The sequence below is a fragment of the Tetranychus urticae genome, chromosome 1 (genome assembly GCF_039701765.1).
Source record: "Tetranychus urticae isolate SD_2017Ah chromosome 1, NJAU_TeUrti_SD_1.0, whole genome shotgun sequence".
NCBI classification, from domain to species: domain Eukaryota; kingdom Metazoa; phylum Arthropoda; class Arachnida; order Trombidiformes; family Tetranychidae; genus Tetranychus; species Tetranychus urticae.
Window position 1 is genome coordinate 15,343,556 of NC_142958.1, and position 13,560 is coordinate 15,357,115.

General features: G+C 32.5%; 3 protein-coding genes across 3 annotated transcripts; 2 read left to right on the forward strand and 1 right to left on the reverse strand.

Annotated features, from left to right (window-relative positions):
- The first annotated feature begins 6,146 nt into the window (after nt 1–6,146).
- LOC107367685 (transmembrane protease serine 9) lies at nt 6,147–9,412 on the forward strand. The gene is made up of 8 exons (XM_015935424.3): nt 6,147–6,470; nt 6,536–6,651; nt 6,741–7,270; nt 7,343–8,301; nt 8,388–8,479; nt 8,563–8,852; nt 8,912–9,045; nt 9,118–9,412. Exons 1-8 carry the CDS (start codon nt 6,288–6,290, stop codon nt 9,289–9,291), a joined length of 2,478 nt encoding a protein of 825 aa, XP_015790910.2. The 5' UTR covers nt 6,147–6,287; the 3' UTR covers nt 9,292–9,412.
- LOC107367687 (uncharacterized) lies at nt 8,858–10,608 on the reverse strand. The gene is made up of 2 exons (XM_015935426.3): nt 10,330–10,608; nt 8,858–10,268 (listed from the first exon to the last, which is right to left on the reverse strand). Exons 1-2 carry the CDS (start codon nt 10,497–10,499, stop codon nt 9,449–9,451), a joined length of 990 nt encoding a protein of 329 aa, XP_015790912.2. The 5' UTR covers nt 10,500–10,608; the 3' UTR covers nt 8,858–9,448.
- A 1,135-nt stretch (nt 10,609–11,743) lies between these two features.
- Nucleotides 11,744–13,520, forward strand: eIF3e (eukaryotic translation initiation factor 3 subunit e). Its single transcript, XM_015935425.3, has 4 exons — nt 11,744–11,918; nt 12,055–12,333; nt 12,400–13,118; nt 13,209–13,520. The coding sequence occupies exons 1-4, from the start codon at nt 11,829–11,831 to the stop codon at nt 13,459–13,461; spliced, it is 1,341 nt and encodes a 446-aa protein (XP_015790911.1). The 5' UTR covers nt 11,744–11,828; the 3' UTR covers nt 13,462–13,520.
- Nucleotides 13,521–13,560: the final 40 nt, after the last annotated feature.

The window sequence follows — 13,560 nt, forward strand, 5'->3', positions numbered from 1 at the left end:
TATTACATTTATGCACAAATTGACCCAAATGAGCGAAAACGGGTATAAATTAATTTCTTCCAGATTAATATACTGCCGGTTTGTTTCGACATAAAAAATGATTCTATTTGAGCAATTTCAATATTTCTCTGACCCAGAGTTCTCGAGGAAATCGAGGTCAAATTTGTAACTTCAATCGCCTTGTGTGCAGCTATGAAAACATATTTTTTCGTCAAAATCATTTCAAAGATATAACTTTTGATGTTGAATCAGAAGATGTACTTATTTTGTAAATAAAAAGTTTCTGTTTTCTGTAAAACAGATCAGTTCGATTTTAGGTTAAACTGACCGCATTCTGTGACAAAAGGAGTTAGAGAACTGAAACTTATTATTTGTCAATAAAATTTGTTTGTATACCTCAGCGAAACAACACTTTTTTCAATTAATCGACGGTTCTCCTGATTTTGGCCATTTCTCTAAAAACTTTGAGTCACAATATTTCGAGAATGATAGTACCTAAAATCACTATTCATTGCTTAATTAATAGCTTTTATTATGGGCTAAAACACCATGAAATTTTAGATCATTGCTGCAGAAAAAGTACAAGCATTTATTACTTATGTTACCAGATTTTATGCTTCATTTATTAGTAAATCGTTATTCAACACAAATCTTATGTTGTGTTAGTCTGCTTTGTAACTTTTTACATAATTGAAATGTTTAGAAGATCATTGACAGAAACTTTGACTTTCGAGTTGAGAGTTTAGATCTGATGTGTTTGCATGAACGAAAACTGTGTCCATTAGTGCTATAAATGAACTTCTCCGATTACCAGTTCTCAAGAAAAATGAGGTCGAACTTTAAACTTCGATAGACTTTTGTTCAGTTATGGAAGCAGATTTATGCCTAAAATTTATTTGCCAATGACGTAACTTTTGATGAGCAACCTGAAAATGAACTTATTTTAAGGAATAAAATTCTATTTTTTTGTTGAATAGATCAATTCGATTTTCGATTAAAACTGACCGCTCTCGGTCAACGTGAAAGTTAGAGATCTAAAACTTATAATTCGTCGATAAAAGTTGTTGGTATACATTAGTGAACCAACACTTTGTTCAATTTTCAAATTGTTCCTTTATTTGAGGCCATTGGCGTTAAAACTTTTAGTCTGAATATATCGAGAATGGTAACACTCACAATCTTCATTCTTTGCCTAATCATTAGGCTTTAGTATGGGCTAGAATAGGATAAAATTTTAGAGCATAAAAGATTCTGCAGGCAAAGTTATAGCATTTAGCAATTATGTTACCAGATTTTATGCTTCATTTATGGGTGAAATGGTTATTAAAACACAAATCTTATGTTTGTTAGTCGAATAAACTGTTTTGCAACTTTTTACACAAATGAAATGTTTAAAAGATCATTGACGAAAACTTTTACTTTCGAGTTGAGAGTTGAGATACGGTATGTTTTCAGGAACAAAACCTCAGTCGATTAACGCTATTAATTAACTTCTCCGATCACCAGTTCTCGAGAAAATCGAGATTAAACATTAAACTTCGATTGGCTTTTATTCAATTGTGGGAACAGATTTATGCATGAAACTTGTTTGCTTGATGTAACTGTTGATCAGAAACCTGAAAATGCACTTACTTTAAGCTAAAAAACTTTCGTCTTTTGTATAGCAGGTCAATTCGATTTTCGATTCAAACTGGCCGTTCTCAGTGAACACAAAAGTTAGAGAACTGAAACTCATTATTTAACAATAAATATTGTTTTTACACATCAGCGATTGAAAAATTTTTTCCATTCATTTTTAGTTCTCTTCATTTTTGGACATTTGCCTCCCAACTTTAAGTTTCGATATTTCGAGAATTGTAGCGCTCACAATCACCATTCTTCGACTATTCACTAGATTTTAACATACCTTATAACAATATATGACTGAATATCAAAGAAAATCTAAACTAATTATTTTATTATGAGTATTGTTTTTATATATCAAAAGTTAACATTTGCCTTTATGAATCAAGAACCCAATCTGACAGCATGAGTAATGGTGCTATAACTTATTTTATTAAGGCTTGAATAGTCTAATATTTTGAATTAGATTATAGCACCTAATAAAATCTAAAGATTAGTCGAAGAGTCATGCTTTTAGGTACTATCATTCTCGAAATATCGAGACTCGAATTTTTTAAAAAAATGACCGAAATCAAGAGAATTTTTGGCAACTTGAAGAAAGTATTGGTTCACTGATGTAACCCAACAACTTTTATATTCAAGTAATAAGTTTCAGTGCTCTAACTTTTGTGTTCACTGAGAACGGCCAGTTTGAATCGAAAATCGAATTGACCTGCTATACAAAAGACGTAAGTTTTTTAGCTTAAAATAAGTGCATTTTCGAGTTGCTTGTCAACAGTTACATCAGGAAAATAAGTTTTATGGATAAATCTGTTTACACAATTGAATAAAAGTCGATCGAAGTTTAAACTTTGACCTCGAATTTCTCGAGAATCGGTGATCGGATAAGTTAATTAATAGCATTAATCGACTCAGTTTTTGTTCCTACAAACACACCGTATCTAAACTCTCAGCTCGAAAGTCAAAATTTCTGTCAATGATCTTTTAAACATTTCATTTATGTAAAAAGTTGCAAAACAGACTATTTGACTAACAAATCATAAGATTTGTGTTTTAATAACCATTTTACCCATAAATGAAGCATAAAATCTGGTAACATAAGTGCTAAATGCTATAACTTTGCCTGCAGAATCTTTTATGCTCTAAAATTTTATCCTATTCTAGCCCATACTAAAGCCTAATGATTGAGAAAAGAATGCGGATTTTAGGTAATATCATTCTCGAAATATTGAGCCTAAAATTTTTTAAAAAAATGGCCAAAATCAAGAGAACTGTTGGCAAACTGAAGAAAGTTTTGATTTACTGAGGTATACCAACAAGTTTTATTTTCTAATAGTAAGTTTCAGTTCTCTAACTCCTTTCGTCACAAAATACTGCCAGTTTAACCTAAAATCAAACTAATCTGCTTTACTGAAAATAGAAAGTTTTTATTCTTTAAATAAGTCTATTTTCTGATTCACCCTCAAAAGTTACAACTTTCAATTGATTCTAATGAAAAAATCTGCTTCCATAGCTGAACAATAGGCAGTTTGAGTCCAACTGCAATGAATAAATATCTTGATGGAACGATACTAACAATGAATAAGCTATGAAAAACTTGCACAATTTCTCTAAGCAAAACAAAATGGTCGGGAAACAAACTTGTATTACATATGCTATTTTTTCACTTCAAGGTGACTATTGCCAGACTTTAAATAAAATACGCCGTAGTATATTAAGAACTAAACTGAGATCGGAAAGATTTCGCAGCAGTAGATGAAAATGGATTCAATAAACCACTTTTCGGATGTTTGCGAATAGGTGAATGTAGTACCGTTTATTTGCAATGGAATCTATTATTCATGATAAACCTTAGACTTCAGATACGTTGACATTAAAATCGTTTTACATCATTTATTGTATTGAATAAATAACATTATAAGCTTCTAGATTGAATTCAGTGTCTGTAACGTTTATGTATTTACCTTAGATTTGTCATTTGTCAAAATGTCACACCACTTATACCGATATTGATACTATGGCTATTAGTAATTAGATAAATAGTCAAGTTAATACATTGACATTTGAACTCGTTCTTAATGAATTAATTTAACCTCTTTCTTAATTGTTTTAAAGAAACCTGAATATGCTTCAAGATGTATAAAAGGAATGAATTATGTAACTGAAAATCACTTTCAAAAAACTGTTTCTTTCGTTAACATTGTTCGATATAATTTCTAGTTTCTTGCCATCATTATAAGTTGATAAAATGAATTTCCCTACTTTTTCAACAATTCTTCTTGCTTTCATCATGATCGCCTCGGTCATGGATTTCATTCAGACTCAGATGCCTGCAGATCCTTACTACCAAATGATTTGCTCTCGAGAGTCGGTTTTGCGCTTCCCAGTACCAATGTGTCCTGATAGAAAACAAGTGACTAATGGCCAACTAGTAGATTATTGTAACGAGCAAAACAAAAAGGAAATGTCCAAAAAGTACGATTGTGATTCATTTCGCATAGTAACACGTCAAGGTGACTTTTGCGCCATATTGATGTCATACTGCAACTCAAAGTCAAATCCTTAAGCTTTTAGTTGATGTAACTTGTTAAAAATAAATACACTAACTAGACTTATGTATCTTTATTGTCGCTATTCTGAATTCAACTATCCTGTAATAAAAGCAAATTAATTCTTTACTGAAACAAAATGATAATTTTCTCAATGATTATCTACATTTACCGCTTTCTGTCATACAACCTGTGATTTTCACTTAGAAAAATCATAATTTTATTCAAGCTAAATGAAAATTGATAGGTGAAAAATCGCGTACCTCCAACTGTACAAAAAAGATCAAATTTTCAACGAATGTACAACAGGAAACTTTTTAATTGAACAGACGGAATCAGTTTACTCCCTGCAACCAAAAAAGGAGCAAATCTCAACTCGAAGTGAAATTTATTGAGTGCTCTTGCAGAAACGCTTTATTCATTACAAAATGAATAATAAAAATGTTACAAAAGCTAAAAATATCAATTTTTGTATTTCTTATTCTGGCGATGAGTTTTCATTGAGAAGTCGGTTTATTGTAACCTAATCAATGAAAAAACTTTCCTGATTCGTCATTTTTCCCCAAAATTGTGGCAAAGAAACTTGCTACGGAACGATGACATAATTGGACTACAGCAACAAAAAATACTTGAGATTTTTAGGAACTCAGTTTCTTGAGAAGATCTATTCAGGGTGATCGGAAAAACAATCCATATTCAGAAGAATTGGGAAGCAAATTATTTGTTTAGTTTCATTACATCCTGGTTTATTGTTGATTTATAAGTCCAAAACTTTTACTTTCGAGTTAAGAGTTTCCTTTAGCGACATAAAAACTCAAATGCAATTAAAAGATTTCTCTGATTTCTAGCTGGTTTCGATAAAATCACTTTCAAAGTTGAAAGATTTCATTTCGTTCAGATGTAGAATTAGATTTTATTTGATTTTTTAGTTTCCTTATCTATGATGGTTTTTCATTGAATGTATCATTACGTGCCATCATTATAAGTTCATAAAATGAATTTCCTTACTTTTTCAACAATTCTTCTTGTCTTCATCATGATCGCCTCGGTCATGGATTTCATTCACACCCAGACAGACGATGAGATGCAATACAAAACCCAATGCTCGCCAATTGCGTTTGTGTATGGGTTACCAGAATGCCCTGATGGATCGCAAGTGGGTAGCGAAACACTGCAAACTTTTTGCAAAGAGCAAAACGCGAAAATGTCCAAAAATAACGATTGTAGTGCAAACTCTATTGCTAACAAGCTAACTCAGAGACACCTTTAACCAGTTTGTTTTAAGCGTTTATAAAAGTTTGAAAAACTTGAAAACGATTGCAAATGAATCTTGATCAAAGAACAGTTTTCATTGGAATACATTCATCATCATGGGATATTGACCATAAATAAAACTACAAACCTAATGAAGACTTAGGATTCAAGTGGCAAGTCCAGAATATTGTAAATATTGGTTAGTATTGAGTAAAAGTAAAGTCTTTTTTTGAGACTTTAAACTTCACTCTTTAAAATGGTTAAAGGACAATATTTTTAATTTTCATTGACAGTAAGCTTGTTTATTTGAATTCATTACAATCATTTCATTAACCATATATATTCACCATAGTAATTAAATATGTAGTATGAATAATTAGGGATAATTGAACGTCGTAAATACAATGACTATATTAACAAATGGTTGCCAATGAATTAAAGGAATTAACAATTCCTAAACAATGTTACACTTTTCATCGGTTTTCATAAATAATCATTTACAATCAAGGCTATTAACATGTAAACAATTAAATCAAGGCAGGATGATTTAGCATGAACACACTGTTTTAGTCGACTCTATTTTAATGTCTTCTCATTGATTTGATTTATTTTCAAAATCAAACAAAACCGTCAATCAATTTTGTCGTCTTTCCTATTTGTGATGCCATCTTTTGTCTTCTTTTTAACTGTTCATTGTTACGCTCGCTTTTATTTTCATCTTTGTTTTGTTCTCCTTCTTGTCCATAGTTTTGTCTTTAATTATAATAATATCATCATAATGACAATTGTGGTGATGATTCAGCTCGTGTTAATTAGTCAATGTAACTGGTTGCTTCCATTGTCAATACTCGGCCAGCCACCATGATGGTGACAACTCATCTCAGGAACTATTTGGTGATTCTTGGGATTTTAATCAACCCAATCTATAGTTTTTATCCAACTTATAATCTTGATCTTGAACCAAATGAATCAATCGAAGTATCTCCAACTGAATTAAATCAGCTACCAGCTAATCCCAATGGATATAAATCAATATACATAGAAGTAAGTTATTTTAATTTAAACTTTCGTTTTTCGTATTTTTCGTCTAATTTGAATTATCTTTGAAGTCTGAAAAAACAGATAAAAACGCTTTTATTGACATTCTTATGGAAAATATTCAAGCCGATTCAAACTCTTGTCCGTTGGGTATTTTTCATATTGACCAGAATAATACAATTTCTGAGTAAGTATATTAGATTATTTGCATTTTTTGTTTAATTGTAACTGGAAATGTTCATTAACCTGTCTTTTATTTTTTTGTCACTGAATCAGGTATGACGAGCAACAAGAAAGAATATGGATTTTTGTTCCTTCTTATGATTTTAATTTGACACTTTGCTCAGATGCTATTCATAATAATTCAAATTTAATTGTTAAACGTTTTGAGACAACTTGTTTCAAAAGATTTACCAAGACAGATATCAACACCTTTTCAACATGGATTCCTGCTTGGAATGGAACTGAACCTTTCAGGTGTATTTGGTTCGTTGAGAATCCTGACAAATCTCAGGTTGATGTCAATTTTTCGTTTCGTTATCGTAAAAAAGATCAACCAATAGGACATGAGTTGGACTTCCTGGTTGCAATCGAATCTAATGATCGTCGAATCGTTCCGACAATTGTAAATCAAACTTCTATGAGACAAATGTCTATGGACAGTCAATTGATTGCTATGGAGTATATCGCTCTTCAGCCCATTGGGAAACAACTTAAATTACAAATCGAGAGGAAAACATGGACTCCACAATACATTTCAACCGGTAGCAATAAACCATCATCTTACCAAGCCAACACTCAGTGCTGTAAGTAGCATTTATTTGACATTCATTCCAAGAAACTATTAATATTATAATAATATCCACAATTTCTAACAGATTGCGGTACAGAGAATATTGATCAAAGAATCGTTGGTGGTCACGAAGTTAATCCTAAGCATCGTTATCCTTGGATGGTAGCCTTTCTAAAACTTAATGGTGAACCTTTCTGTGGTGGAACTGTGATAACAAATCAATATATTTTAACAGCAGCTCATTGTTTCGACAATTCATCTAGTCCAGCTTACAATCCAAGAACAGTTAAACTGGCTATAGGCGCTCACGATCTAACTGTAGACAGAACTTATTATCGGATTCGTTCAATCAAAATGCACGAAAATTATAAGAAAACTGGCTCAGCATTGTATAATGACATTGCGTTAGTAAAAATTGACGGAAACTTGACATTTGACCAGTTTACTGTTGCTCCGATCTGTTTGCCATCGCCAGAAATGGTTGTCTTTAACAATTTAACTGTCGCTGGTTGGGGCTTTACTAACGAGGATGGTGCTCCTAGTAAGGTACTGAGAGATGTTACCCTTCCTTATGTAACCAATCGAGAGTGTCAAGAGTTTCACGGAGAAGTAATTACTTCAAGTATGATGTGTGCCGGAGGTAATCAAGACGAAGATTCATGTCAAGGTGACTCAGGATCACCATTAATGTTTAGACGAGATGGGACTCTTTATGCTGTTGGTTTGGTGTCATTTGGCCTTGGTTGTGGTCGACCCTTCTATTATGGCGTTTACACTCGAACCTCTAGGTATTTGAAATGGATTCAAGATAATACCATTGGATCAAAAAGCTGTCCTGTGTATATTGATAAACCATCAACTTCTTCAACACCAATGCCATCAAGTCAATCAACACCGCGACCAACAAGCCCAGGGACAAACATTAAAAATGGAATAAATTCTAAACCAATTTATCCTAACTTGGAAAACTGTGGTATAATGAACATCAAAAACACTAGAGTAATTGGAGGAAAAGAAACCAATTCCAATGAATATCCTTGGATGGTGAGTATAGAGTTAGCATTGCAATTTTGGTCAATGTTCTAGTCAATCAAATTGATTTGATTCTTTGTATATTTCTCGTAATCAAGGCTGCTTTAGGTTATAGAAAAGACTTCATAGGAGGTGGAGTTGTGGTTGCACCTTATTACATTTTGACTTCAGCTAGAAAAATTAAATCATTGTAAGTTAAAAATTATTTGCGAAAACATAATTTATGCAAATTGATTTAATTTTTTTTCTTCCTTTGAACCTTTCTTATCCAAGGACACGATCATGGGATTTCAATTTGAGTAATCTTACAGTTATTCTTGGAGGTTTTGATTTAACAGCAAAAGAGTCTTCAAAAGAATTATTTAAAGTTTCTAAAATCTCATTTCATCCATTATCTTCCACTGAAAATTACGATTATGATTATGCTCTTCTCAAACTAACTCCATCAAGAGGTAATCAAAACTCATTCAATTATAGACCAATTTGTTTACCCAGATCATCATTTGAGATTATTGATGGAATAACAACTTTAGCTTTGGGTTGGGGATCAACAGTTGCTCAAGGTAAGTTCACAGAAGTACAAAATTTATTAAATAACAATTATTAAAATTATAAAAAATAGGTTCAACTCCAACAAATAAGCTTCGTCAAGTCAAATTAGATCTTATCACGGCATCAACTTGTCGTTCGTTTTATCAAAATGTGATTACAAATACTATGTTTTGTGCGGCTAAACCTGGTGCTGATGTATGCTTTGTAAGTAGAGATGATTCGCAAGTTGAACTTCTTTTTATAGTCTACGACATTTTACATACATTCACTTTTTAGGGTGACGATGGAGGACCACTTATGTACCCCTTTCGTCAAAGGTGGTATTTACTCGGAGTCTTTTCTTGGAAACCATCTGATGTTTGTGCTTTTCCCAGGAAACCCAGCATATTCACGGATGTTCGACACGCTTTACCGTGGATAACTTTTGTAACTGGAGCTGAGACTTTATGATTATTTTATTAAGAACTTTAAGTAAAAGTTGACTCTTTTAGGCCATTAAGTCTTTTCATTGGATTTCACTTAATGTCTAATGGAAATTTAAATAAAATCCATCAATGAGATGAAACCAAAATCTTTTTTGTCTTTTTAGGACCAATTAATAATGCAGTTAAATGAGATACGAAGACAATAGGTCGTGATTGTCATTTAAGATCCAGCTAGGAATTTTAAGAGGGTTCAAACAATCTCTTATTTTACGAAATCGAGGTAAATCTTCATAATATTCAGGTTGATCACGATTAATTTCATTATTTGCACTATTACTAGCTGTTCCATTACCATTAGGATTATCAGCTTGACCATTTATTGTACCGTTGGTGATAGCTGCAGTTGGTTTCCACCAGGATTCAGCTTGTAAAAAAGATTTCTCATTTTCATTTCTTAAAAGTTCAACCATCTCACGAATATTTGTCATCAGAGAAAGAGCTATTGCCGCTTCTTTATCTTGAAGCTGGAATGGAAATCTTCTATTTAATATTTCATTGAAGTAAGAATAGATAGCGTTATAATCTATCTCTTCTACATCGACAGTTCCAGAAGTAGCATCTTTCAGATTTTCCTGACCATTTCCACTCTCATTGTTACGATTGTTTTCATCTTGCTCATCTTGCTCATCTTCTTCACTGTCCTCATTAGTTTCATTATCCTCACCAGCGTCAGTATCCTCATCATCCTCAGGATCTCGAGCGTCTTCTTCCTCTTCCTCACCATTTACCTTATCGTAATAGTCATTCATCGTATCTTCAGAAAACTGAGTGAAAATATCCAACAAAACACGAGAGAAATCGTCTTTTTTAGCGGGGAAAGGAACGCAGTTTGAAATAACTGATAACCACTGATTTACATTCTTCATTTCGGTGAATCGATCCAAATAATTTTGTTTGAGACTGAGATCTTTACCTTTTTTCTCATAAGAATCGACCAGAAATCTGTAAAAATGAAACATAGTTAAGATATGGATAAAGTGAAATTGCTAATTATTCAGCTTACTTTACTTGGCCGTCAGATTTAGAAGGAAAATACGACTTCAAAAGCTCAAAATCGTAGAGCACACTAGGTCCATGATCGTCTAAAGCTCTCAATAAATTTTCTTTATCTTGATATTTATCCTCGGTTTGAATGTCCTCAATAGTTTTTTTAGCTTTCCTTCTGGTGGTCATGATGTATCTCCGTTCTTATACAGCATACACAGTTCAAAATTAAAAAAAATGGCCAAATTCAACTTGAAATAGGGTTAACGTTAGATGGGGTTAGATAATTTTCAGGTTTATAAAAATGTTATAATAACAGTGTTTAGAGACCAGTTGGTTACTGGTAACCGGTTACTTGGTTAGAGGGGGGAAAAAGTAACCAAGTATGGTTACTATAACCAGTTACTATAACCGGTTACAAAATAACCGGTTACTTGATGGTTACATTGAGAGGGAAATTTGAAAAGAAAGTAAAGAAAGTAAACGACGAATTTCTAAATACATTAATAGATGGCGCTGATAAAAGATGGAAAATCAAACTTTTTATTTTTGAATTTGGCGGTAAGAAATTTGTAACCAGCAAGTAACCGGTTATTTGTAACTGGGGGTGAAAGAACCACAGTTACTGGTTATACTAACCAAACTAGCCTGTAACCGACGTATCTCTAACAGTGTTATTGAAAACTTTTGAATCACAAGAACTCGATATGAAGAATGGATCCAATGTGATCCAAAGCGGGAATATCAAACAAAATTTAGAGTGAATCAGAAAAATATAAGATGTTGCCAAAACTCCAATCAACCAAATGATCGACTAATTATCTTGTAAAAAATTATTGGAAATAAATATCAGCAAATTCCAGGATAGGATATTGTCTAATAAAGTCTAATAATGTATCTTGTTTCATCTTGAGATTTTCATTATTCAGTTAGCGTAAGCCTAAACATTATTCGGGACTATTTTTCAATGCTAATGATCTAACATGCGATGATTGAATCAGCAATAAAGATATCTTGCTTTAGAAATTTCCGCAATTAACTTATAGAGTTATCGATTTATTATTGAACTCTACCCTTAAAACTTCAAATTATCGTGGTTCATAGCAAGAAATGCAATACAATCAATCCTGATTGAAAAGACCCAAATTCATTATGGGAAAAGCAGTTGCGAAAAAGACCAAAAAAATGGACTTTAACTAGAATAAAAAGATCAGTGTTCCGATAAAAAAGTGTTCAAGTGAAACAAAATCATTGCTGAATAAAGGCTGATATTTAATCATCACCAATAATTACAATGAACATTACATGCAAATTGAATAAAGTCAATTTGAAAAAAGAGCTCTTTTGTTAGTGGCTCTACCTAATGTAACTGCTTTGTGAATCCTGCCATCTTGTGGTAAATTATTCCATTTTTCCGGTTTCTGCAGTTTTTTACTCCTGAAAATTATCACACGTGTGTAATTCTGAAGTTAATCATTGATTAATTTAACACTTTGTTTCATTTTATTAATAAATACCATGGCTGAATGGGAGCTTACGAATAAGTTGGGTCAATATTTAGATCGTCATCTGGTATTCCCCTTACTTGAGTTTTTGTCCACAAATCATGTAAGTAAATCTAAGCCTGATCCACCATATTTGTACAATCCTTTTTCACCCATCAATTTATTCCTATGTATGATATCTCACTTCACCGGCTTTTAGTCAATCTAATGTTATCTTTTAAAAATTTGTTCTGCACTAGATTTATAATGAAGATGAATTATTACAAGTCAAGCTCGGTCTGCTTAACAACACCAATATGGTTGACTTTGCCATTGATGTTTGGCAACAGCTAAATCCTGATCAAATCCCTCCAGACCAATTTATGGAAAACAGAATTAAGGTCGTTAAACAGTTGAAAGAACTTGAAAGTGTTACTCGACCCATATTAGAATTGCTCACTAATGAAGCTATTAGTCAAGAAATTGCTAAGGCTCGAGACGTCCGTCAATTACTGGATTATTTACAGAAAAATCATGGGGTAATTATCAAAATCAACTTTATAATGTACAATAGTCTAACTCTATTTCTCTCATTTTTATTGTAGTTTAATCCAGACATGATCGATAGCTTATTAGAATTTGCTAAATTTCAATATGAATGTGGTAACTACTCTGGTGCCGCTCAATATCTATCCTCCCATAGAATGCTTATTTCTCCAAATGATAAAAATTATCTTAGCAACTTGTGGGGAAAGTTGGCCTGCGAAATATTGATGCAGCGATGGGAAGCTGCTTTGGAGGATTTTAATCGTCTCAAAGAATTCATAGACAGTTATCCCTTTTTCGCAAACCAATTACATCTTTTACAACAAAGAACATGGCTAATTCATTGGAGTTTATTTATATTTTTCAACCATTCCCAAGGACGTGACATGTTAATTGACATGTTTCTTGAGAAGAAAGTAAATTATCCAAAACAACAAACCAATAATCCATATTTGAATGCTGTTCAAACTATGTGTCCACATATATTGAGGTACTTGACTACCTCTGTCATCACACATCGTAAACGACGAGAGCACATGAAAGAGTTGGTTAAAGTTATCCAACAAGAATCATATACATATCGTGATCCAATCACTGAATTTGTTGAGTGTCTATGTGTCAACTTTGATTTTGATGGAGCTCAAAAGAAACTTCGTGAATGTGTTGAAGTCTTCGATCATGATTTCTTCTTAGTTGCTTTAAAAGATGATTTCATCGAAAATGCTCGTCTATTTGTCTTTGAAATTTTCTGTCAGATCCATGAATGTATATCCATTGGGTAAGTATTTCATACTTTAGTCAATTTTATTAGATTTATTGACATTTGATATTTTATCATTGCTAATCTTAACTTTCTTTTATTATCCAGTATGCTTGCTGAAAAACTCAACATGACTCCAGAAGAAGCTGAGAAATGGATTGCAAATCTGATTCGGCAAGCCAGATTGGACGCTAAAATTGATTCAAAATTGGGTCATGTTGTCATGGGTACTCAAGCTGTTTCTCCTTATCAACAGTTGATTGAAAAGACAAAGGCTATGGGAATCAGATGCCAAGTACTAACCATGAATCTGGAAAAGAAATTACACTCTGTACAAGAAAGAGGATGGGATCTTTCATAATTCTTAAACTTATAATTTAATCATTTGATATATGATTAAAGAGCGCATTATAACTGCAATGTTTGGTGAAATCCTTAAAATTTCCTTTAGAAGAAAAAA

Bases quoted from the DNA above. Each gene is read 5' to 3' on its own strand.
- LOC107367687 (XM_015935426.3), bottom strand. From the start codon at position 10,499: ATGACCACCAGAAGGAAAGCTAAAAAAACTATTGAGGACATTCAAACC. The intron at 10,269-10,329 runs GTAAGCTGAATA...TCATTTTTACAG, and splicing joins AAATCTGACGGCCAAGTAAA to ATTTCTGGTCGATTCTTATG.
- LOC107367685 (XM_015935424.3), top strand. From the start codon at position 6,288: ATGATGGTGACAACTCATCTCAGGAACTATTTGGTGATTCTTGGGATT. The intron at 7,271-7,342 runs GTAAGTAGCATT...AATTTCTAACAG, and splicing joins CCAAGCCAACACTCAGTGCT to ATTGCGGTACAGAGAATATT. The intron at 8,302-8,387 runs GTGAGTATAGAG...CTCGTAATCAAG, and splicing joins CCAATGAATATCCTTGGATG to GCTGCTTTAGGTTATAGAAA.
- eIF3e (XM_015935425.3), top strand. From the start codon at position 11,829: ATGGCTGAATGGGAGCTTACGAATAAGTTGGGTCAATATTTAGATCGT. The intron at 11,919-12,054 runs GTAAGTAAATCT...GTTCTGCACTAG, and splicing joins AGTTTTTGTCCACAAATCAT to ATTTATAATGAAGATGAATT. The intron at 12,334-12,399 runs GTAATTATCAAA...TTTTTATTGTAG, and splicing joins ATTTACAGAAAAATCATGGG to TTTAATCCAGACATGATCGA.